This window comes from Convolutriloba macropyga, chromosome 8 (assembly GCF_964194025.1).
Source record: "Convolutriloba macropyga chromosome 8, txConMacr16.3, whole genome shotgun sequence".
Classification (NCBI taxonomy): Eukaryota; Metazoa; Xenacoelomorpha; order Acoela; family Convolutidae; genus Convolutriloba; species Convolutriloba macropyga.
The window spans coordinates 59,742,309-59,766,608 of record NC_134475.1 but is presented as its reverse complement, the minus strand read 5'-3'; the positions used below and the strand labels follow the sequence as shown (position 1 = coordinate 59,766,608).

The 24,300-nt window shown below is 35.8% G+C and overlaps 1 protein-coding gene across 1 annotated transcript in view; it reads left to right on the top strand.

Annotated features, from left to right (window-relative positions):
- Window positions 1-24,300, top strand: part of LOC142344887 (RNA polymerase-associated protein CTR9 homolog) — a 75,580-nt gene that overhangs the window by 3,829 nt on the left and 47,451 nt on the right. Inside the window, exons 3-10 of the mRNA XM_075396930.1 lie at window positions 634-777; window positions 7,008-7,103; window positions 9,202-9,319; window positions 9,596-9,685; window positions 10,113-10,369; window positions 13,202-13,413; window positions 13,840-14,062; window positions 19,775-20,087. Coding sequence (XP_075253045.1) covers window positions 634-777; window positions 7,008-7,103; window positions 9,202-9,319; window positions 9,596-9,685; window positions 10,113-10,369; window positions 13,202-13,413; window positions 13,840-14,062; window positions 19,775-20,087 — 1,453 coding nt within the window. The remainder of the gene's footprint in view (window positions 1-633; window positions 778-7,007; window positions 7,104-9,201; window positions 9,320-9,595; window positions 9,686-10,112; window positions 10,370-13,201; window positions 13,414-13,839; window positions 14,063-19,774; window positions 20,088-24,300) is intronic.

The window sequence follows — 24,300 nt, the reverse complement described above, 5'->3', positions numbered from 1 at the left end:
AGAGCGGTTCTTAGAGGTTTACCCACCCCCCCCCCCCCAACATCAGACCCCTGTCACTTCACGAATACCCACCCCTACACATCGTTCAGGCCGTAAGGGCCCCGTGCAGCCAAAAAGCCCCTTCACCGTTGCCCTACCCCCCCCCCCCCCCCACTGTTGACCCCATCACCCCCGGTGCACCCCCTCCCCCCGTTGCGCTCACCTTACGCCCCCTCAATTAAGCCAAAGCGAGCCTCACTAAAGCGTGGCTAGCTTCTGACGAAGCCAACCGGTCGTTTGAGAGCAATTCGCTTGACGTTAGTCAGTTGTGTTATTATAATGGTTTTTGGTACTTCTCTTAAATGAGAATGTGTGTGTGTGACACTCACGCGATGAAAGATGGTATCTGCCAAAGATTTGTCATTTTTGACTACTGACTTCACATTCATTTGTCAAGCAGAACCAAAATTCAAAACATATTTTAGGGTAAACAAAACGGAGCGATCTGTTGTGACCAAAAACCGAAAAGGCCAAGATAATTCAAGTAAGCGTAGTTAAGTGGCACTAAATAGATAAGGACCGGAGGCCTGGAAATTCTGATTTTTATTCATTCAAAAGTCAATTTTGAGCCTAGTTTTTACATTGGATTTTCAGATCCAGTATTACAGACAGGGGAAAGTGGATGACTTTGTGAAGATACTGGAGACAGCTAGAAATGATGCTTTCACGGAGTACCCTGGATCGGACAAAGATCAGATGGTCACGTATGACACATTGGCTGCATACTACGTCCAGAAGGTGAATTCATACAATTTGCAACCAAGCTTTAGTCAGCAATTAAAATTTTCTGGGAATTTCCACGGAAGCAAGCTCAATATTGATTTAACTAATATAGCTGCTAATGACGTAAAACCAATTACCAAAGAGTCTTGGAGCCATGATGTACGTCTATGCTAATTTGCAATTTTCTGTTTATTCGTAATAGTTGCAAAGACTTGAAAACGGTGAAACTGTTGATTCTTGAAACTTGAAAGGTTGCATTATTTACTCTCCAGCCCCTTACTCTCCAAAGTTGCTATTTTTTTCTCCTCAGCCCTCGAATCCTTTGATTATTTGCATAAAAACCACTTACTGCTAAGATGGCAAATGCAAAACGCTAAATAAGTGCAGTTGTTTGTGTAAAAAAAATCTCTCGTCTGCGCTCTTCCAATTGCATGGTTTTACAACGCGGAACTTAATTACTTTATTTTAGGAGAATGTAACTTTTTAATGAATATTATCACACGGTTGTTATCGCCACCGAGAAGCTATCAAACTCCGAGGCGAAGCCGAGGTGTTATGATAACTTCGAGGGCGATAACAACCGTGTGATAATTTTTTAAATCAACACCTGCTGCGATCATTTCAAAATTGAACAAAGTTTCATTGGTTTCTCATTTTTATTTTTGTGGACATTTACACTTTCAAAGGTAAGTGATATTTCTTTGGATCTGTTATTCGTTTTGCCCTCATGCACCCCCCCCCCTCCCTCCCCTCTCCCACACACATACACACACAAACACACGCACACCCAAACAAACACACAGAGACACACACGTACACATGCACCCAAGTACACACACACAGACGCACGCACACACACACACACTTACACACACACACACAAACACGGAGAAACGCGCACGTTCACGCACGTACACACGCACACACACACAAACACAGAGAGAGAGACACACACGCACGCTCACGTACGCACGCACCCACACACACACACACATACACACACACACAAACTCACACACACGCACACACATACACAAGCACGCACACACACACACCCAAACACACACACGCACACACACCTACACACCACAGATAACACACCACACACTCACCAGCAGACCACACACACCACACTCACACACCACACACACACACACACCACGCAAACACACCCATTTACACACTTACACGCACACACGCACGCATACACACACACACCACAGATAACACACTCACCAGCACACCACACACACCACACTCACACACCACACACACACCACACACACACACACACAACACACCGCACATACGCCACCCACGCCACACACACAACACGCACCACACACGTTTTTTTTAGACTACAAGTTTATCAAACTGTTTCCATCATTAGACTACGAGTTTCTCACACTCTTTTCTCGCCACTGTTTACTTAGTAACAGTGGCTAGAAAAGAGTGTGAGAAACTCGTAGTCTAATGCTGAAGTGTTTTTTCAGTTCGGGCATTAAAGTTTATTACACTGGCAGTTTATTTAACTGCTGTTATCGCAACAGGTGTTGATTAAATACGTAACTCTGAATACTGTTTAACTGTTAGCCGCAGTGATTGTCACTGGTTTTCAAAATTAAAAGCAGCGACGGAAAATAGAAAGTCGTGGCGAAATATTTGCAAAATAAGCTTTGAATATCTGAAATAACTATTTGCCAAGTAATAAGTGGTTACTGAGTTTCGTTGATTAAGTACTGGAAGGTAGCAGAATAGTGTTTTAATACACGTTTTGTAAAAGATGAAAGTTTTAATAATCAAAACACGTCAATTTCTACTATTCTGTAAACTCCGAGAAAATGTATTTGAGTTTTCATTTTTTTGTTCTTTTATTTTTGCAATGGTGTATGAAAAAAATGTTTCCAACGCAAATCACTTAGTAAAGTAAATCACTTAGTAAAGTGAATCACTTAGTAAAGTTGATCACTTAGTAAATTATGCCACATTAGCGGGTTGTTGACATCTTTCATTTCTTAGACAAATTTAATTAACAACACCAAACATTATTTACAAAAAAGAACAAAAAAGGCAAAGTTAAAAAATGCGTGTATAGTTTTTGAAAACAAATAGTTTCCAATAATGAGAAAGATTAGATATCAACGCCGATCGTTTAATAGGTATATGGTCATTCACACCTCCATATGAAGACATTGAAACCTGTCATTATCCAGAATTCGAAAAAGAAAAATTTAGATAAATATTGCGAGAAAACTGCGTCTTTTCTTAAAAATAAGTTATATTCAATGGCGCCTTCTTTGAACACTGATAATGTAATATGAATTGTTAGGTGATATCTGAATAATGAGACTAGTTGTCAAGAAGACAAAACAGAAAAGGGCAAAGTTTATAAATGTTTTTTTTCGAATGAAATCTTCAAATAGGTTCATTTGTTTCTCCAACGAAGGCCTTTGAGATCTGTCTTTAGTCAGAATCTCTCATTTATCTATATAAAGAAGGAGAAATACATACAAAGATCGAATATAAAATTAAATTTTTGCAATAATTTTGTTAGGAAGCCGCTAAAGCAATAAGCAATGCCTTTATAAGATTTGATATGTTCAATTTTGTTTTTCTTTAACAACAATAATGGTTTTTTCGACTTCCAAATAATGAGACTAGGTAACAAGTAGACAAAAAAGAACAGCAAAGTTAAAGAATACTTCTATATAATTTTAAAACATCTGATTTCAAAGTCATGAAAAACTTCAGCTTTTAGCTGAATTCAGTAAATAGGTTCCTCTTTTGATCCACAGGAAGAGGTTCTGATCTGCATTTATCCAGGATTTCAAAAAGAACGACAAAGGCAAAATTAAACAAATCCATTAATTTCTGCTAAAAGACAGCGTCGAAGCCGTTAAAACCCATAATTTATTCGCTGAAAAAATGATATGCCAATTGTGCCTTCTTTTTAAACGCTAATAATGCGATAGCTGACATATCAATATTTTGGCAACACAGAAAACTTCAAAAATGGGAATTTTTCCAAAAAAAATAAACCGTTCTATCAAAGCCGAAAAACCATTACTTAAAATGAAAAATTGCCTTTAATATTCAATTCTAATCCATTAGAAAGACGACGCGACCGGTCTTTGCTGGCATTACATGTTGACCAAATAGATATAAAAGTCGCAAAGCTCAATAATCAATTGTTTATATTGAAAATGTTATAAAGTTAAAACAACCATCAGCTTTCGACTAAAAAACCAGATAGGTTTCCTTGAATTTGGAAGCCGTTTGGATCTGGCATTAAGAAGCCTTGATTTGAATTGTTGTAATTAGCTTTTCTGTAATTAGTTTTAAAATTGCCCGAGTTGCAAAATTGTTTTAAAAAGACAGCGACTGATTACAATCCGTTTTTTGGACTAAAAAAAAAACAACGATTAGGCCAAAATAGCCTTTCTTTTTCTGTTCGCTATTAGGAAAACGTACTTTTGCCTATATGTATAATTTGACAAAAAGAGGTCAATATTTGACAAATAAATTATGCATGTTTGATAATTATCGAGTTAAGTTAGCAAAATATCAATCTCAAAGGAACCGCAAAGAAAACCAGCCCTCTCTGGAGTTTAAGAATGTGTCAGCAGTTTATAGTTGTGGTAATCCGGTAATTTTAAGAAAGTGGACTAAAAAAGCTTATTTCGTGCCATTTTTGATGAAAAAATGCTGCATTATAAATATTTAGCGAAATTTTTCAGCAAAAAGTTGAATCAAACAGTTCAACCACACTCTTCTATCTTGAGAGGTAAAACCAACAACTTTATCGTTGACCATTTCGACATTTGTTCAAATGTTTACAAAACTTTCAACCTCGATAACTCCGCGGAAAAAAGGAAATTCAAAAAATCTTATTACTTATATATTCGACGCTGGACGGAATTTCTAATGATGATACTCAGAACCCTCTACAACTAATAAATGGGTCGGGCAAAATTGACTGAGTGAAAAAAGAAAAACCCATTTGAGTATATAGTTCCTCCCTCGCTAAAGTGGGCGGGAACAATTATTAGACGAATGCTCTAATTTTGATAAATCGATGTTCTTCATAGGTCGACCTCTATATTTAAAAGATATTATAAGATTTTTAACATTAAAAGTCCGGTGGCCTGTCCAGCTTTTACTTACTTGAAAAAACTGTTTTTGTCTTGGAGAACCAAATATTTATAGCGTTATTTTACACCATTATTCGCAGACAAAAAAAATATCAAATGTTTGTTAATTTTGCTTCAAACCTAAAAATGTGTTAATATTTAGAATGAAAAACCGTATATGCTCAGATTTGTACATTATTATCATTTAGTAGACTTGAAATCATTCAATAGTTACTGGTTAACCAGCTTCTGTAGTTTGCGGAAGACTCTATTCGAGAGAAAATTTGTCGATATTCACTAGGAACCGGTATTCCTTTTTAAGCTCTGATAAATTTTTGAAAATTGACAGGTTGGACCAATGCTTTTGTTCAATTCCATACCTTCTTGTTCACTTTCGATGAGGCACTCTTTTCCTGATGAAAAAGCATTCAAAAATACTGCGAAATTCAAGAAAAAATGACAAGCTTTTCTGATTCGTGAATCACGGTCAAGATTTGGGCTCAAATTGAGGCCTCTAATTGACTCTATTTAGTAACTCATGAGACTTAAAATTCACATATGCTCGAAATAGGGTTGTACTAATTTGGTTGAGACCAATTCTTTTGTGATAACTAGAGGAAAAAAACGGATGACCATGATATATGCTTTTGAAATTGATTTAGGGCGTTTTTATTTGAGCATTTTCTGTAAAGCCAAGTTAATCATCTACTATTTTTTTTCGAGAAATATGAAAAACCAGACGGAGTTAGCTCTGCGAATTTTTAAAACCAAAATAAGTGCTTTTTTGACATCGTGTCATGAAAAAATAAGCTTGTCTTGTTATTTTCTATACCCATATCTGATCTCTTAAATCAATTTCGCCTTTAAATCACGGATAAGAACTAATATATTGGATGCCAATGCATTTAGTACATTGATTTGGAACTATGTCGAACTGATCGAATTAGAGAGACAATAATTCACTATTCCATTGGGGAAGTAATCAATTTCTGAGTTTAATTTTTTCCTGCTTAAATATTAGTTTTCCGCCGTGAAGAAAGTTGCTGTTTAAAATTTCGCTCAAGTCACTTAACTACAGAGCTCTCGAATTACAAGAAAACTAAATTTTAAAGACTTTTAGGATGATAATGTAGTTGTTCAATCGAAAAGATTGTTACAATATTATACATTCATTAGTCTCAGATGATAACATCCGGTTTGCTAAATCAGAAGGAATAGACAAATTGAGTGCAGTTCGCTTCAAACTCCATTATGGAAAAGAAGTTTTTAGACGCCAGCTGACAATGCACATTCGCATTGCAGTCATTCGCCCCTCCCTCTGCAAATGTATTCCTCTCTCGCTCTTTTCCATTTTAAAATTAGACAGACATATTTGTCCACTGCATGCTTTTATTTCGGTTTATTTAATTTAAATTTATTGTCAACAATGATAAGAGGTTATTAACATAATATGATATACTGGCCTCTTATTGTCTTATGAGTTGAAATCCCATATTTTCTTGATATGTGAGTGTAATAAATCCTCTATTTTGATGTATTTCATGAATATATGTTCTAATATAAACGTATCATAAATTAACTTAACCATTACGGGGGCGATTCTTTTCCACGATATGAAGAAATCAATACGGCTGTCGACACTTTTAATATGTGCATTTTCAATCAATATCTGTTTATGTCACATCTAGAAGTTGTATCCCATCTATATTTCATCACACACCTACATTGCTTGAGAATTGATTCTTGAATGGAAAACTATGACCAAAATTCTTTGATCTGAAACTTCAGATAGACAAATATACTTTCAACTAGTTGAAAAAAATGAACGCCTTTCTTCGTAGTGATTCAAGAACTTTTAGCGTCTAAGATGTTACAAATTTGTCGCAAAAATGTTGCAAATTTGGTGTTGCATGAGCGCTTATCGGATGATGCGCCGCCTAAGAAGACTTTGAGGCATCTTATCAGATCTCACACGATAAAAGATAAAAATTTCCAGAATCAGTGAGGTTGAATTCGTGTTATTGATTTAAATGATATGGTTAATAAAAAATAGGAGTAATAATTCCTAACTGCATTTACTATATCCTAATATTTAATAAAAAAATATCATTTCAGGCACGAAAAGAGAAAGATAAAGAAGAGAAGAAAAGGCTCTACAAACAGGCAACCTATTTGTATACCGTGGCTGACAAAATCATCATGTACGATTTGGTAAGTAATTTCCAAACAATTACTAGGCTATTAATTTCCAAATAAATAATATTCCTTCGAGCCGGCATTAGTTTGTTAAACAAAGACACCGCGAAATTATTTTATGGCGAAATTACTTTTTTCAGACAGAAATGCATCTTCTGTCGTAGAACTAGTGTATCATAATTCCTCAAAGACTTTCGACTAAATATTTCACATTTTTGTGATTTTACTCAGCTCATTCAGATGTCTTTTGAGGGCATTTTTACGGTTTTTATCACGAAGAACTTCATTTGTCTTTAACAGTTTGATTTGTCGAAACTGCCGTGGAGACTTTTTCACAGTGTAAATAACAGCTTAATGATCCGTCCTACAGTGAAGGCCTTAAATTTTTCTATTGTTTTCATTTCACAATTTGTACAAAACAGGAGTGACTGTTTTTATTCAAGATATCAAATCACTAAGGTAGAGTATAATTTGGAGCGAACCCAAAATCTTGCTTTTAATTCAAAATCTTCAAATTTTTGTATCTAGGAATTGTGTTTTCTTAGTAAATCTGTCGCTTGTCGTAACTTCATTTTTAAATGCGTCCTGTCTTTGGTGTTTAAGTCACGAAATGCAAACTGCTTAATTAAGAAATTTCTTTTTAAAAGAACCAGATATTCGAGTGAACATTGTAGCGCCATCCTATTTTGACAATGCAAAGAATATGGATTGTATTGTTTTTTTTGTATGATGTGTTTCAACATTTTCTCGATAACTTCTAGAGTTTGAAAGAAGGTGAACAGGTAAAGCCTATTGCGCATTGATTTGTACTAAAATCCCTATGCTGAGTTTATTAGTCTTTAATTTGGTAAGTATGCTGCAATTGCTCAGAATATTCGATTTCCGATGAAAATTAATTCAGAGTTTGTAAGCCCAAAGCAGTGCGGTTTTTCATGGTTCTGTCAATTTTTCTCAGTGTTTCGCAAATGGATATTCAATTGGCGTTGGTCACAATTCAAAGCGATATTTTTTAAGCACGAATCTGTTTTCGTGTTTTGGAGGTATATCTTTTTTTGTAATGCTACCTTCAACGCACTAAAAATTGTATCCAATTAATGATTTTTGTCATGCGTTTTAAATTGTTTACCATATTTGATATTTATGTGCCTATATAATTGCTCTCCAACTTGCAGGTGGTTTTTTTAAGTAGATTTTAGCAATTCAAATGGTTTCCAATGAGTTAATTTCATTAATTTTACCATTTTTACAGAAAAGTTCTCCAATTTTTCCAATGTTTGAAGCAGTTGCTACGAGCCTGCCGTTTTTGTTTATAAAAGTTTTTAATATCATTTTTTGGTGTTTGTTAATTGAAGGATCCTTTAAGTTTTTTTGTACCTGAAGCTGGGTTCCTGCGTAGATTGGAAGTACACAGTATTGCTTTTGAAGACACCGAGAGTTTTTAGAGAATTCGTAGAAGATTCTGATAGTATGTTAAATTCTGGTCGTTTTTCTTGTTGTTGTCCCTGCTTGTCTTTTATGTTGAGCAAGATGTTTGTTAGCTTGAAAGTTTTCTATTAGTGTGATTTTGATAGGAAGAATTGGTTTTCGATTCCAAAAGTATCTACTTTGTTTTTTTTTGTTTTGTTAAAATGTTTCTTCTGTTTGGCTCCTAATTGTCATTTGGTTTGCTAGTCAGCTCTGAGATTTTTTGGATTGCATATCAGGACTGTTCTCCTATCTTTTTACATTTCATTAATTAACTAACTTCGCCATTTTTGCATTATTCTGCGTGGAATCTTTTTAACCTCTCGAGGCTAGATCGTTGCCTAATCAGTAATGCCATAAAACTAATTTAGTAAGAGGTCAAAAACAAATTTAAAAAATATAAAATAGCGAGGTATTTCGAAGGCCATTACTTTAAGATTTTAAGTTTTTATTTTTGGTACTGCACCTTTAATCCTCCCAAAAGAAAGCTATTTTAATGAAAGCTCTTGTACAGAAATTGTTTTCGATAATCATGGTAAAAGAAAGACGTTTACTGGCTGCGATAGGCAAATAAAGTAAGAAATATGAGCATAGTAAACTTAAGGTTGAGGATATCCTGTAAAAGCTTTGAGGGAGTTTCATGTTTTAGAATCATCTATTGGGCAGAGCGAATTTTTGTCTGATTGAGGGTGACAAAACAGACCAAGCAGACGCTCAATTCAACTTCGTGCTGGGAGCTGACCCCCAAAATGTTCCCGCATCCCTTGGTAAGAAGAGAGAAAGAAGAATGGTTGTCATATGTCACTTAGCTTAAGTGATGTGAAGTTCTTTCACCCCCTCCTGAAACTCATGCTACATTTCAAAATGATTTGAAATGTGAAGTATTTGAATATTATGGTGAAATGATGGAATTGGTATGAAGTAGTGACCTTAGATTTGCAGGTCTGTATGGTGACTAGTGAGTGAAGCTACTAGCTAGTTATAGTGTGGTGTGGTGGATTGGACTATAGAACAAATATTGACTGTGATCTCTTCTGTTTCAGGCAAGGCTTGCATCATGTTCAATAAGAAGGATTACAAGGCAGCTCTCACATGCTACAAGAAAGTCCTCAAATCACATCCAAAATGCCCAGGTTCATGTCTATATTTTTCATTGCCGTGTTGCTTATTGCAAGACTTGGCATTCAAAAATTAGGAGGCTGGAAATGCTGGTGAAAGGATATACATAAAGGCTAACAGTTAACTTGGTTTTGTGGAAAAAGGAAGCTATATAATGTGTCACGTTAAGTCATCCTTCGGCTTTCTGGCAAAAGTACTGCTACCGTTTGATATTCTTTTTTTTCGTAAAAAGCTTTTCAGATTTGTCGACTTCGAGCTGATCGGAATTGAAAATGCTATCGAACAATATACAATGAGCCAAGCGATAAAAAGTAAATATATGTTGGTATATATTAAAAAGTTGACAATAGTTGACGATATCAAGTTTTTTAATCTTCGAAGCCCTCGGTCGCGGATATTATGAGGTGCTTGATGTCTTCTAAGAGTAGAATTTTTTTTCAGCCGAGGTGCGACTGGGAATTGGCCTGTGTTACCTCAAGCTCTCCAAGCCAGAGAAAGCGAAGCAGTCCTTCGAAAGGGCTCTCGATGTAAAACCCACCTGCGTAGGAGCGCTTGTAGGTTTGGCCATCATGGAATTGAACGAGAAGTCCCTTGAATCAACCCGCACAGGAGTCCAGCTGTTGTCTAAGGCGTATCAAATTGATTCTTCAAACCCTATGGTCCTGAATCACTTGGCAGACCATTTCTTCTTTAAGAAGGTGACTTCGTGCTATATTTGGCTGCTAGCTTATAAATAACAATGGATTTGAAGGTTAGGAATATTTTGAGCTACAGTACGTTGCTTTAAACGAAGAGCGTTTTTGCACTTCTAACATTCGGCATTAAAGAATTTTTCATAGCCGCAATGCCGTAAGCTGAGCTAATTAATTTTGCAGTTATCTTGGTTTGCTCACAAGTAAAAAAAAAATAGGCGAATAGTACACTTACGAATTGATAAGATGTTTAATAGCCGCCGTCAGCCTCTCAACGGCTATTATTTCTTACAATTCAAAGAGTTTGAATTGTATTGGTCCGCTGTCTTTTTAAGATCTGTTCACCCATTTTCATGATTTTTGAAGTCAATTTGTCGTAGTGATTTTGGTCAGGCCGTATCAGGAAGTAGAGCGAAAAAGCGAGTGGTTTTGCGGTGTGAATTTTTTCGCTCTAATTTTAAACTAGAGTGAGAAAACGGTGTTTGAACAAAAATTTGCTTTCTGGCTAGTGTTTTTTTTTGTTCACATGCGGCAATTTCACATTGACTTTCTGTTTTTATCTGTTTTTTAGAAATGTTTTTCCCAATTCACTCATAGTCCGTTTTAGGTCTAGTTTTTTGTTTAGTCAATGATAATTCTTTGAATTGTACGTCAGGACTTGTCCTGCTATGTTTTTTTTAGTTCGCTTTACCTTTTGATCACGTTTTTCGTGTTACATAATTCACGATTTTCCCGTTTGACTTCTGAATTACTTCACTCAATGTTTCAACTGAATGGATTTTAAATTCTTTCATGCATTGAATCACGCAGCATAGTGAATACGGTCGAAGTCCAGAGAGCAAAACCAAAAGAGACGGAATAAACCGATAAGGACTGGTCATTGAGAATTAGGTTATCAAATTTCATGAGTGTTTGCTAGTTGATATCGGTATTAAGCTTATTAGCTTTCAGTTTGGAAGCTGATAATTATATAGTTTTAGAATCCAACTGAAACTGCACGCCGAATTAGAACACTTTTTGACACTGAAAAGAAATAGAAAAAATTTGGTCAATTTGTCTCTTTTTTAATCTTTTTTCGTTTCAATCCCGATATGCATGAAGCGCGCCAACGGCGGGTATTTTCCGGCAATCTGCCGGATATGTTTGGGAGGGCATTGTTAACCGCACGTGGAGCAAAGTCACGACTGCAAAAGTTTATATCTCATTGATGAACAATTTGAAGAACAGAGACAAGAGAGGGTGGTGTTCTGTTGAAATTGTATTTTCAAGAGAGCGAAAAAGTTTATTCGATCAAGTGGGACATTTCGAATCAGTTTTTTAGCCAATTTTTGATATCGGGATCGCTCTAGGTTGCAAGTTTTTTCAAGTTGTTTTTCAGTCGTTTTCATCATTTTGAGCAGTTAATCCAAATGTTATTGAGTGGCAAACTTTCTTCTTTCTGATGCTGTTGAATATCAGAATTATTAATTCATTTTTTTAGCATCATTAACAAAAATTTGAGAAAAAAATCAACTTGTTTTGACAAATTAAATTTGGTCTCTTTCAATTTGTTCACGTTTGGGTTTTTGCTTCAATTTGCTCATGTCAATATCGATGTTTGCAATATTTGTACAGATTTGGAAGCAATAAATCATTAAAACTTGCTAATCTCACCTCTGTACTCGGTAGCATGCAGGAAATTGTGGCATTTTTGCGGTTTGATAATGCGGTATTTTAAATTTTTCTGTCGTTTAAGAATTTCTTGTCGAGTGACGTATTCAAAGACCTCTTCAAACTCTTATTGCCTTATCTAATTCACCGATGAACTGAAAATTTTTAACTTAATGGTGCAACTTGTTGATTTCGGGTTTTAAAATTTTTCCATTTTATTTTTTTGGTGTCTTACTCCATTGTTTCCATTGTTTGTTTGCGTTGTTATTTTAATGAAGTCCAGAAGTACAGATACACAGCAGTCTATCACAGATAGTTCGCTCGTTTATCTTTTTTCTCTCTGGTAAACTTGTGACCTGAATTGTCAACGATAAACACCGTCCAGGTGATCCAACGCTGAGACAGCTTTTTAAAAGTAAACGTTTATCAGCACCAAAATATTCATTAAACAGTAAGATGAGGTAATTGAAAATTGACGTTTGTTTTTAGGCAGAACGCATGGAAATTAGTGATTCAGTTGTATCATTTCAAATTCACAGAAATAAAATAAATTATGTTTGTATGATTTATAAATAGCGAATTTTTATTGGTGTCGCAAGTGTGTTCATTAATTGCTCTTTTGTTTGTTAATTACTTTCGAACGAAGTTCGAAGCAATTATTGTACACGCGCTTTTCGATCAATTTTTCTGCGCGACCGATATTTTACTTAGAACGTTCAAGAAAATTCTTTTGCCCGCTTGAGTGATTTAAGTTGACTTTCCGTATTCAAAAATCTGATAGTTTGCATAAGATTATGAGTTTGAGTAGCCCTCTGAGAGATTCAGTGTACGGATCACTGAAGCTGCTGAGGAACGCTCTAGGAGGCAGATATTCATGGCTGAAAGGGAGATCTTAGACTGCCCTCTCCCCTCATACTCCCCCACCCCTTTTTACACGCTCTTTTATTCTTGCCATCTGAGGCTAACCACCCGTGCTTAAGCTAGGCACCAACAAAGCCAACCGCTCGCCTCTCGTTTGAGAGCAATTCATCCGACGGTAGTTATTGGATTAAGTTTTGTCTGTGAAAACTAAGCCAAATTCATATGAAGGAACGACAACCACGCTGTGCTCAAAAATTACCTACCCTCATCATTTGTCTTTTGACCAATAATCGAGTGAGATTGGTAAACCTATGTGATGTCTTTCAGGACTTCGATAAAGTGCAGCATTTGGCATTGCACGCTTTCCACAATACTGAGAACGAATTTCTCCAGGCAGAGAGTTGCTACCAACTAGCCAGGTGTTTTCATGTCCAGGGAGACTTGGATCAGGCATTCCAGTACTATTACCAGGCAACCCAATACGCTTCCCCTCTCTTCATTTTGCCCTATTATGGACTGGGTCAGATGTATATTTTCAAGTTAGTGTCCGTAGTTGGTTTCATCTAACAAAAATTGTCGTGAAAGAATTAAATTTGCTTCATTTGACTTTTTAATTGTTGTCATTGATGATCAGAATTTCAAATGCTTGAACATTTCATGACATCCGGGATTGAGTACAGCTATAGAAACGTCCCACATCATCGACTATGCCTTCTATGATTAAAGATTGGTTATACAGAATACACTGTCGACAAAAAAACAAAATGAGCATATTTTTTTTAAATTTGCATTCAAGAAGATCAGTCTTCAAAACTAACTAACCGTTGTTAAGGCTGTACTATTTAGTGAAATAGGAATAATGAGTTATAACGACTCATTGGAGATCGACTTATGAGATCTCTATAAATGAAGTTCAGGACTTCCTTAAGATCGCATACGTAAATATCAACGGGTTAATATTTAAGGAACGACAAGCAGAATGCGGCAGTGTGCTTTGAGAAGGTTCTCAAAAGTGAGCCGGGTAATTATGAAACTATGAAGATCCTTGGGTCTCTTTACGCTGCTTCGGAGGATGCAGCAAAGCGAGACAGAGCAAAACAGCTTCTGAAACAAGTCACAGATCAGCACCCTGATGACGTGGAGGCGTGGATAGAATATGCGCAGATATTAGAACAGTATGACTTGCAGGTAAAGTCTGATAATAGTAATGGTAATATGGCACCCGAGGGCGAGCGATACATTAAAAGGAATATATTGAATCCGCATGTGTATTGCCTTTTAATAGCCGCCCTCATCTTCTCAGCCGGCTATTATAGCGCTCCTATTTTTTTAAACTTCGTCGAACTTTTTTTCGCTTTACCCGTTTTGCCGCTTTTTCGACATTTTGTGAGATATCTTTTTAACTTCTCTAGGCTAGTTTCACTCTTCTGTCTTTCTGCTCAAAGTCCTTTTAAACAGCAGCTGCTCAGCAAAGCAATTCAAAATGAAGAGAGTCAGTATAAAAAAATAAAAGTCTGAAATAGAAACCCGATAAACCCATAAAGCCTATGTTTGGATGCCCGGTACTTGAACTTTGTTCTCATAAATTTTAGTTACTATCTATAATGCTTATTGGTTTTGATACTAGACCCTGTAGCGTCTCACTGAGAGACATGTTCAATTACGAAATGACATCCAAAATAAATCGCACTTAAAAATATTTTTATACAGAAATCTATTTTTGTTGATATTTTCTTTTCTTTCAATCCCAATAGAGTTATGGGAATCAACAGCAGCTATTTTCCGGCAATTTGCTGGGTATGTTTATACTTCAACAGAGACATAAATAAAGCTGGCGTGCCGAAAACGTCTTTTTAATGCCACAAAACATAACTCAAAGCCAAGAAATCTTTACGACGAGTTTACCGTTTATCTGAAAACAGTTTAAATTATTCCTGAGTTGATTTGCATTGAATAAACTGGGCTTTCTAAAAATTCAAATGCGGTTATCATCCTTTCATAACCAGTTCACGAAGAAAACGTGGAGGTGTTGGCCTTTACGTAAAAAAACTTTATTTTTCAATTTGAAAAGAAACTAACAACAAAAGTCTACATATTCTTAGTGTTGATGTACCAATGAAGACAAACAAATTATTGATATCCTGTGTATACATTCCTCCAAGCTCTACAATTTTTAAACTTTCGACATACTTGAACAGTATCTCGATGAACATCCTGTATCACCTGAAACTCTCCAAATTACAGGCGGTGACATTTAAGTTATTCAGCTTCAAAAATTAACCAAACAAAATAGGCTGATATATTTGATGAACGGGAGCAATCTTGACATTTCAAAAATTTTATTTGCAACTAGGGAAATAGCTTCCATAAACAAGTGCCTACACGTCTTTTTCTCTAATTCTCGTACGGAAATATCGACAGATCAGACATCAACAGATCATCGTACTTTTCAGAAACTAATAATATTGAGTAATATTTCTAGAAACTGGAAATTATTGGAGCAGAGAAGTAGGCCGAAACATGCACAGGCTTTTTTGGTTTAAAAACAAGGAAATAGCTACTGAAAACATAACAATTGATAAACAGCTCTTTATTCTTCAGAAAAATCTGCGAGAACTTGACAAATTTTGTCCCATGAACAAATTTGAAAAGCACCAATAACAAAAGCTGGATAGATAACGAAGGAAAAAGAGAAGAGGCTTAGAAGAAACAACTCAGGCAAAAAATGGTGTAACTGAATTCCGAACAATACAAATTTGCATAATAAGCAATGTGGACTTGTAAAGAAATTATCGAGTAAGAGATGGATTTTTTTATCGACAGAATGCAGATTGAAAGTAGGAAAAGCTTAGGTGAATTTTTTAATATTTACACCCAAATAATTCGAAAAGCACAAAAAACACCTTGACGATTTTTCACAATGTGATGTGGAAATTTCTTTTGCGCATGCTAATGAACCGAAACCTAAAGCCAAGCTACTGCAAATGAACAATTAATTCTTCTGTAAAATTACCAGGAAAGAAATAGAAGAGGTTTTTCAGAACACTTGTTCCAAGTTTTGTTTGGATTGCTATGGCTTGAATTATATCTTTCTGAAAAAAAATGTCAGCTCTAGCAACATATTTGGAACTCTTCTTCCAGATGCATTATTAAAGGTTACTTTCCTGATGTTTTAAAGATGGTAAAAGTGGTACCACTGGACAAGGAGGGTCAGAAACACGAAATTTCTGACTAGACCAATCTGGCTATTACCAACAATCGGAAAATCTTTTGAGGGCATTAACTATAACAGAATACTAAATTTACTTGATCGATTTCATATTATGAGCGAAAATCAATTAGATTTTCGGAACAAGCGGATCACGGTTGATGCCATTGCCACTTTGTGGAAGAAATCCGTCAGGTTCGGACAAACAGACCTAATACGACTTGTTGCAAAATCTTTAGCCTAATGAAAGCATTTCACACTGTCGATCATAAAATATTAATGCAAAAGTAGTTGTTGCTATGGTTTTGCAAAGAAAGGTACTAGCTAATTGAATTGTATTTCAAAAACCAATAAAAAATTAGCTCAAATGCATTGAAGTCTCAATGGTGTACCTCGAGGGTCTTCTTGGACCAATTTTTTATATATTAACGACTTTAAGCTAACGCAGAATAACACAGACCTGATTCTCTATGCCTCTAGCACTGGAACAAACAAATGGCTAGATAAAAGAGAATATGTTGTCTGAATGCAAAAAAAACGAAAAACATGATTTTCATTGGTCAACATAATTTCACTTTGAGTAATTCTTTATTGAATGTCAAATGGTTGAATCTGTGAAAGATTTCAAGTACCTATGTGTGTTGTAGTTACTGATAGTCCTTCAAGTTTTCGGCAGCACGTTTTCGCCATTGATAAACGCCTCGTCAAGTTCTGTGCCATTTTTACGGGCTAACAAAAGCTCAAACATCTGCCCAGTTAATCCAGTTTCTTATAAGGTTTATTGGGAATATTTTACAATACGTAGTTCTTATCTATGGGGCAACTTCTAAAAACGTATTTAAAAATACTGAAAAACTAACAAATTGCTTAAACAAAATTGTTTTTCACGAACGAAAAATTGAATCTCAACTCCTTAAGAGAGGAACATAGACCTTACATTGATAAGGAACTGCATATATATGATTTCGTAAAACACTTTTTTCTCTACATCGCGAAAATTGTAAAGTTGGAACTTTGTAATGGTTTCTTACTTGCAGCGAAAAGGAAAATGATTCAAATGGTAGATCTACAAAAGTTTCAACCAGCAATCGGTCGAATCTAAAAAAGTTATTTTGATAATAGATAAAGAAAACGTAGTTTGATAAATCGAAGCTAAGTTTGTAGACAAGTTAAGAAGTCTTAACGAGCACGAGACACCTAAACTGGCGCATAACCTTTTTGTCTATTACATTTTGAAAAAGGACCATTAATTGAGAATGATTGACACCTAGCTACAAAAATTTGAAAACCTTTTTTTCTTTTTCCGACCTAATTGTGTCCCTATTAGTCACATAAAAATCAATTTCGTCTCTGCTAGATGCACCTGAAAACAGGTCAAAAAGACTAATTGTGTACTCGTGGTTGGTGTGGTTCTAATTTGTACGTTTATTTGTGTCAAAAGCACACTCTTTCATAATTGGTACGGATTGTAAAACGTATATTTTGTTTCTGTACCAAACATAAAAAATTTATATTCATTGTTGTTAATTGCTCTTGAACGCAGTTCATAGCAATTATTGTAAACGTGTGTGTCTTTTTTTTATGCAAAATTTTCGCTTGACGGTTTTGACTTTTCGAGTGACTTTTACGCCCTTGACTTTTTGCATTTCGCGTGATCTAAAATTCTCTCTCAATCACAATCTCAAGCAGCTGAACTCAATTGGCGGCAATTTAATACTAAAAGTCAAATGAAAAGTGCGCCGAAACTGGTGTCATTTTTTACTTTAAATCTTAATAGTGGTATATGTTAACCTCTAATGTGGTTATTTGAAGCCCACCATAGAACTTCTTAGTCCCATTAAGGCTACCCCTCCCCCCCCCCCCCGACTGAAGCAGGCTGCAATTGATTAGAGCTCCCACTAGTCGTTCAAGAGCAATTCTTCCGACGTTTAGTCGGTTATGTTTACTAATTTTTAATATTTTTGAAAAAGTGTTAAAAAATGACTAATCTGATAAATAATGATTTTGATTAAATAATGAGAGTATGGAAGAATTTCTCAACGCCTGCGATGTTGAGTCACGATGTCTAGACTTGAAAGTTTTCTTATTAGCAGCCGCAAAGCAAAAGTTGGGGCTTCTTTTGATTCACAGCGAGAAACGTAGGTATGAAAAAATTTCGCTAAGCAAGTATATTTTTTATTCACGTGGGGCTTTTTCAAGCTGCTTTGTTGTTTTTCGAAATCTTTGTGTTGTCCGAAAAAGCTTATTTTAGACTAAATTTTTAATTTGCCTGTTGTTTTGATGGCGTTTCAAAGGATGTGGTGTTTGAAGGGAGTTTTACGCTAGTTTGAAGTTTTTTTCAACTAATTCTCCAGTTTTAAGGCTTTTTTAGCTTTTTTGGTCCATTGTTTATTGCTTTCACTTGTAACTGAACGAATGCATAATACTCATGAATTAAAACGGGTTCTTTGTTACCAAGCATTTTTTTGAATTTTAACAAAAAAATTATTAAAAATTTTAATTTATTTCAGTTTCTGGATTTAGTTCCAAATGAGATGTTTTTGTGCTTATTTTGGCTGGTCCGAACTTTTGTGAGCAATCAAAGTTGTCTTGGTTACTTGAAATATTCTTTTCCTTTGGATTTATTTGTACAGAGTGGAAAAGTAATTGATTTTTTTTGGTTTGAATTACTTTTTAGTCGATATTCTTTTGAATTAAAATAGTCTTTACTATTCTTTGATGCTCACTTCCATCAGAAACCAGTTATTGTACAGGCTGCTTTCTGTTGAAGACATGGAGTCAGTTCCGAAATTCGTCCGGCCGGCTGTTTTTAGGCTGGTTTCCGACTTTTGTTTGGACCATATGAGGTCACCATCACTTCAAGTTTGCTTTTTGTTCATTCGTTCATGCAATTTCAATTGAATTGCGTGCATTACGCCGTTTTTCACTCTTAGTTAAGCGAGTTTTCTTTGTTCAGTCGCGTGATTGAGTTTTTGGTCACATGTGACTTAACTCACTCTCAAAAATGCCTTCCTTACTCTGACATTGACCTTTTTCAATTTGATTCAAGGAGATTGGGTCAATTGAGTGTTTGCTACTCTAATTGAAGGTTTTTCAAGAGCAACTAATAGAAGCAGCAATAAGTTATACAGATTTCTAATCAAAATATAACATCTCAGCGTTTAATGAAAACGAAATTTTTTTGGTCTGATTTTTTTACTATCTTTTTTGGTTCTGCAGATCTACGGAGCTATCGCGGCTATTTTCTTGAAACCTTCCAGCTATGTTCTGAATATACATTTCACAAAATCTTACAATTGCTAATTTTTTTTGAAAAATCCTTAGCTTGAGTTGCAGATTGCGTCTAGTGACATCAGCACTGATGCCTTTTGATTGCTCATCGCTTTTGATGTTCCCATTGCTTTTGGTGTCTGTGTATCGGCGATCTTTTTGAAGAAGAAAACGTGGGTATAACAAAATATTAAACACGGAGGCCTATCTTGGCGAAACTGTAAATTCACATGAAGCCGAATATACTAAAAGTATCAGCTTTTATTTACTTCAGTTCATACACTCCCTCTACCGTAGTGTCATATATCTGTCAATGGAATTAAAGCGTTCTCTAAATTTTAGTAGGATTTATGTAATCCTCTCTATAGGTTTAATTTGCGAGGAGGTGCTTTTTGCTGACATCTGGGTGTCTTTGAATATAGGGAGCTCTCAATGCGTATGAAGAGGTCATCAAAATTCTCAAGGAGCAGCTAGGTGCAGATGTGCCACCAGAGATTCTAAATAACGTTGCTGCCCTCCAATTCAGACTTGGAAACCTGAAAAAGGCAGAGTCTGGATTTGAACAAGCTCTCGATCGGTCCAAAGCAGAACAAGAACACGATGAGAAGTATTACAATGCTATCTCACTGACAACTTACTACAATCTGGGACGGCTGAAAGAGGCTTCTTTCCTAACAACAGAGGCTGAACAGATCTACAAGGCAATTATCAAAGAATATCCATCTTATATCGATTGTAAGTCATCTTTGTTTCCGTCTGTTGTTAGACAAATAATAATTTAACCCTGCTTTACGCCGGACGGTATTCTGGATTTGCTATTGTAAGTTTTTTGCGTAGTGACGTATCTACAGAACTATAAGATGGCTGGTCTAGAACTCGTCAACGGCTCATGTCAAGCGTCATCTTTCACTTGACAATAGACCGACTATTTTTTTAACGAGTCTCATGTGATCACTCTGTCGCACCCATTCATAAAAATTGCTGTCTCCAACCCTCCATTTAAGGGAAGTGATATTTTTCGTGGCATGTTTATGAATTTCAAATGAGTTACACTTAATAAACGTATAAGCATTACATTTTGTATCTAATATCTTTAAGAGCCTTATAGGACAGGATGGTTAACGGGTCACGTCAATAAGCTCATTGAATGAAAAGCCGCGCATGCAAATAGAGTCATGAAAAAGTGCTACATGTATTGTCGATGTATGCTCATAAGCTACAGACAAGTGAATATATTAAGAGTTAATGCAAGAAAATCGAGTTGTATGGCCAAAAAAGTGCCGATCTTTGGAAAAGCTTTATTGGCCCAAGGTGTTGATCCAAAAAATTAATGGCCATTTGTTACAAAAAAGGGGTTAGCGAAGTAAACGGAGGGAAAAAATTAAGATCTCTCCTCTGTAACGGTTACTTTCGCACTTATAACGAGGAAAGCTCTTCACAGCCCCGTTCGTTTTAGCGGTTCCAAATCTGTCCGGATTTTTAATTGCTCTCAAACGAAGTTCTTAGCAATAATAGTAGTGCAGTGTTCTGGAGGGTGGTTCTTAATCTGAACAGTTTGACCAACCCCCCCCCCCCCCCCCCACTCAGTCACTCCCTCTTCACTCAACGCCTCCCAACGCTCCCCTGTCCACCCTCCTCCGCCTGGCGATTTGAATCCCCTCTCGTCCAATCATCCCACACCCCCCATCGCTTGACGTAGTACAGCCAAAGTGAAGTAAAGTGGGGCCCTTATTGTCGCGGATCCAGAGATCCTTCTTGGCGAGCAGCCAAGCCTTTATTTATTAGAGCAGAGCCAAGCCCTTATTGGCCGCATTTTTGCCTTTTTCATCAAAAAGGGTTTCCGATTTCGGTCATCTTTATTGCTACGAGGACCAATCTGTTCAGATCCAGTGCGATATGAAGTGGATAAGAAGCAAAAATAATAGTTGTTATGTTCTAAATAATAGAATTTACAAAAAGGTGCGTGACCATTTGACTTTGAGATATTTGTTAAAAATTCGATTAGTTTTTTTTTAACTTTTATTAATAGCCGCGAAGCGATTGCGGCTATTATTGGTGACATCGTGGTTTTTTACAATTCAAAGAATTTGATTTGTATTGGGGCGCTGTCTTTTTTTATGATCTGTTCACACATTTTCATGATTTTTGAAGTCAAATTGGAGTAGTGATTTTGGTCAGGCCGAAACAGGAAGTGGAGCGAAAAAGCGAGTGGTTTTGCGGCGTGAATTTTTTTCGCTCTAAATTTAAAGTAGAGTGAGAAAACGGTGTTTGAACAAAAATTCGCTTTCTCGCTAGTGGTTTTTTTGTTCACATGCGGCAATTTCACTTTGATTTTTACAGTTTTTTTTATTTTTTGGATCGGATTTTTTTCTAAATGGTTTTCCCAATCCATTCATAGTCCATTCTTGGTCTAGTTTTCTGTTTAGTCAATGAAAACTCTTTGAATTGTACGTCAGGACGTGTCCTGCTATGTTTTTTTACTTTGTCTAACAGATTTTTGTTTCGTCTTACCCTGACTTCTTGGAATTGACTTTTTCAATGACTTACCTCACTCAAAAAAATGACTTCTGAACTCACTTATGGAACTTTAAAATTTATGAACATTTACTTGTTAAAGGTCAATAATGTGCCTCTAAGTAGTGCCAAACATATATGCCCTAATTCTTGATTATTAGAGTCTTGAGTTTTTGATTTCGAATATTGTTTTTGGGATCTTCTCCATTTGTGCCCCCAGTACGTTATGCGCCCCCCCCCCCCCGTTACAGAGCACGTGCCATTACATTGTAAGTCATTATGTAAAAATTTTGCATGTGCATCTGAGGGGTGCAAATCGCCCACTGAGCTGATGGGGCACAAACGGAAAATTTCTTAACTCTAATTTTAAAGCAGAGTGAGAATACGGTGTTTGAACAAATATTCGCTTTCTCGCTAATGATTTTTTGTTCACAACCGGCTATTTCACTTTGACTTTTACTGTTTTTTCGATTTTTGGATCAGATTTTTTAATGGTTTTCCTAATCCATTCTGAGTTCATTCTAGGCCTAGTTTTTTGTTTAAACCAAATTTCACTTTTTCGCTGGTGGTTTTTGTTCACATGCTGCATTTTAACTTTGATTTTCTTTTTTTTAAATTTTTTGATCTGATTTTTTAGAAATGGTTTCTCCAGTTCCTTCGTAGTCCCTACTAAGTCTAATCTCCTGTGTTGTCAGTGAAAATTCTTTGAATTGTACGTCAGGACTTGTCCTGCTATGTTTTTTAATTCGTCGTCTCCACAGATGATTCTTGCGACCATTGACTTTTTCAATTTCATTGACTTCTATTGCTTTGCAGTTGTAATTTGTATGCTTGACGTCATTTGTTCTGATTTTAGGTCAATTTTTTGGCTACCTCACTAAAAATATGACTTCTGAACTGACTTAATGTACTTTAAATTTTATGAACTTTTACTACTTAAAGATCAAAAGTGTGCATCTAAGTAGTGCCAAACCCAAACCTATATGCTCTAATTCTTGAGTATTAGAGTCTTGAGTTTTTGATTTCAAATAATAATTTTGAAAACGCTCTATTAGGGCTTTTTCCCTATAGAGCGTATGTGTCTCATGAAAATGACAGCCCGAATCTAACCCAAAGTCTAGTGTTCTACTAAATTACTGGTGGTCAACCTGTCTATCTTATTTCTTCATTTGTTTCAGTTCCATGGAAGGCCGCAAGCGTCTATCGCGGCTATTTTCTTGCAATCTGCCGACTATGTTTATTATACATTTCAACTTTAAAGCATTCTCTCGTTGATATCAAAATGGTTTTATTTGTAGCTGAGCATTTTTTATGCCGCAGTGATTGCCTTTTGCTCTTTAGTTTTTAATAGCCACACAGCGATAGCTGGGGCTATTATTGGCCTTCTCTTGGTTTTTTACAATTCAAAGAAGAGCGCTGTCTTTTTTTTTAAGATCTGTTCACACATTTTCATGATTTTTGAAGTCAAATTGGAGTAGTGATTTTGGTCACGCCGAAACAGGAAACGGAGCGAAAAAGCGAGTGGTTTTGCGGCGTGAATTTTTTTCGCTCTAATTTTAAAGTAGAGTGAGAAAACGGTGTTTGAACAAAAATTCGGTTTCTCGGTAGTGGCTTTTTGTTCACATGCGGCAATTTCACTCTGATTTTTACTGTTTTTTCGATTTTTTGGATCGGATTTTTTTTCTAAATGGTTTTCCCAATCCATTCACAGCTCATTCTAGGCCTAGTTTTTAGTTTGAATTAAATTTTCATTTCTCGCTAGTGGTTTTTTTGTTCACATGCGGCATTTTGACATTGATTTTCTGTTTTTTTCCTATTTTTTTATATGATTTTTTTAAAAATGATTTTCTCAATTCACTCATAGTCCATTCTAGGTCTAGTTTTTCTGTTTAATCAATGAAAATTCTTTGAATTGTACGTCAGGACTTGTCCTGCTATGTTTTTTATTTCGTTGTCATGATTTTTGTTACGACCATATGACGTCACAGCCACTTTTTGTTCATTCGTTCATGCAATTTCGACTGAATTGCATGTGTGACGTCATTTTTTGCTCTTAGTGGAGCGAGTTTTTTTGTTCATGCGCGTGATTAAATTTTTGGTCACACTTGACTTACCTTACTCTCTAAAATGATTTCCTCACTTTGAAATTGACTTATTTACTTTAATTCAAAGAGATAAGGTCAAATGGGTGTGTGTCACTCTAATTGAAGGCTATTAGAGATCAGCTAATAGAGGCAGCAATAACTTGTACAGATTTTTAATCAAAATATAACAGATCAGCCTCAATGAAAAGACGAATTTTTTGGTCTGTCTTTTTTTTGTTTTTAGACTTTCGATCTACGAATCTATTGCGGCTATTTTCTGGCAATCTGCCAGCTATGTTTTTGTCTCCCGGTCTTTTGAGTGCTGGGTCACTTTACTTGAGTGTAAAAAA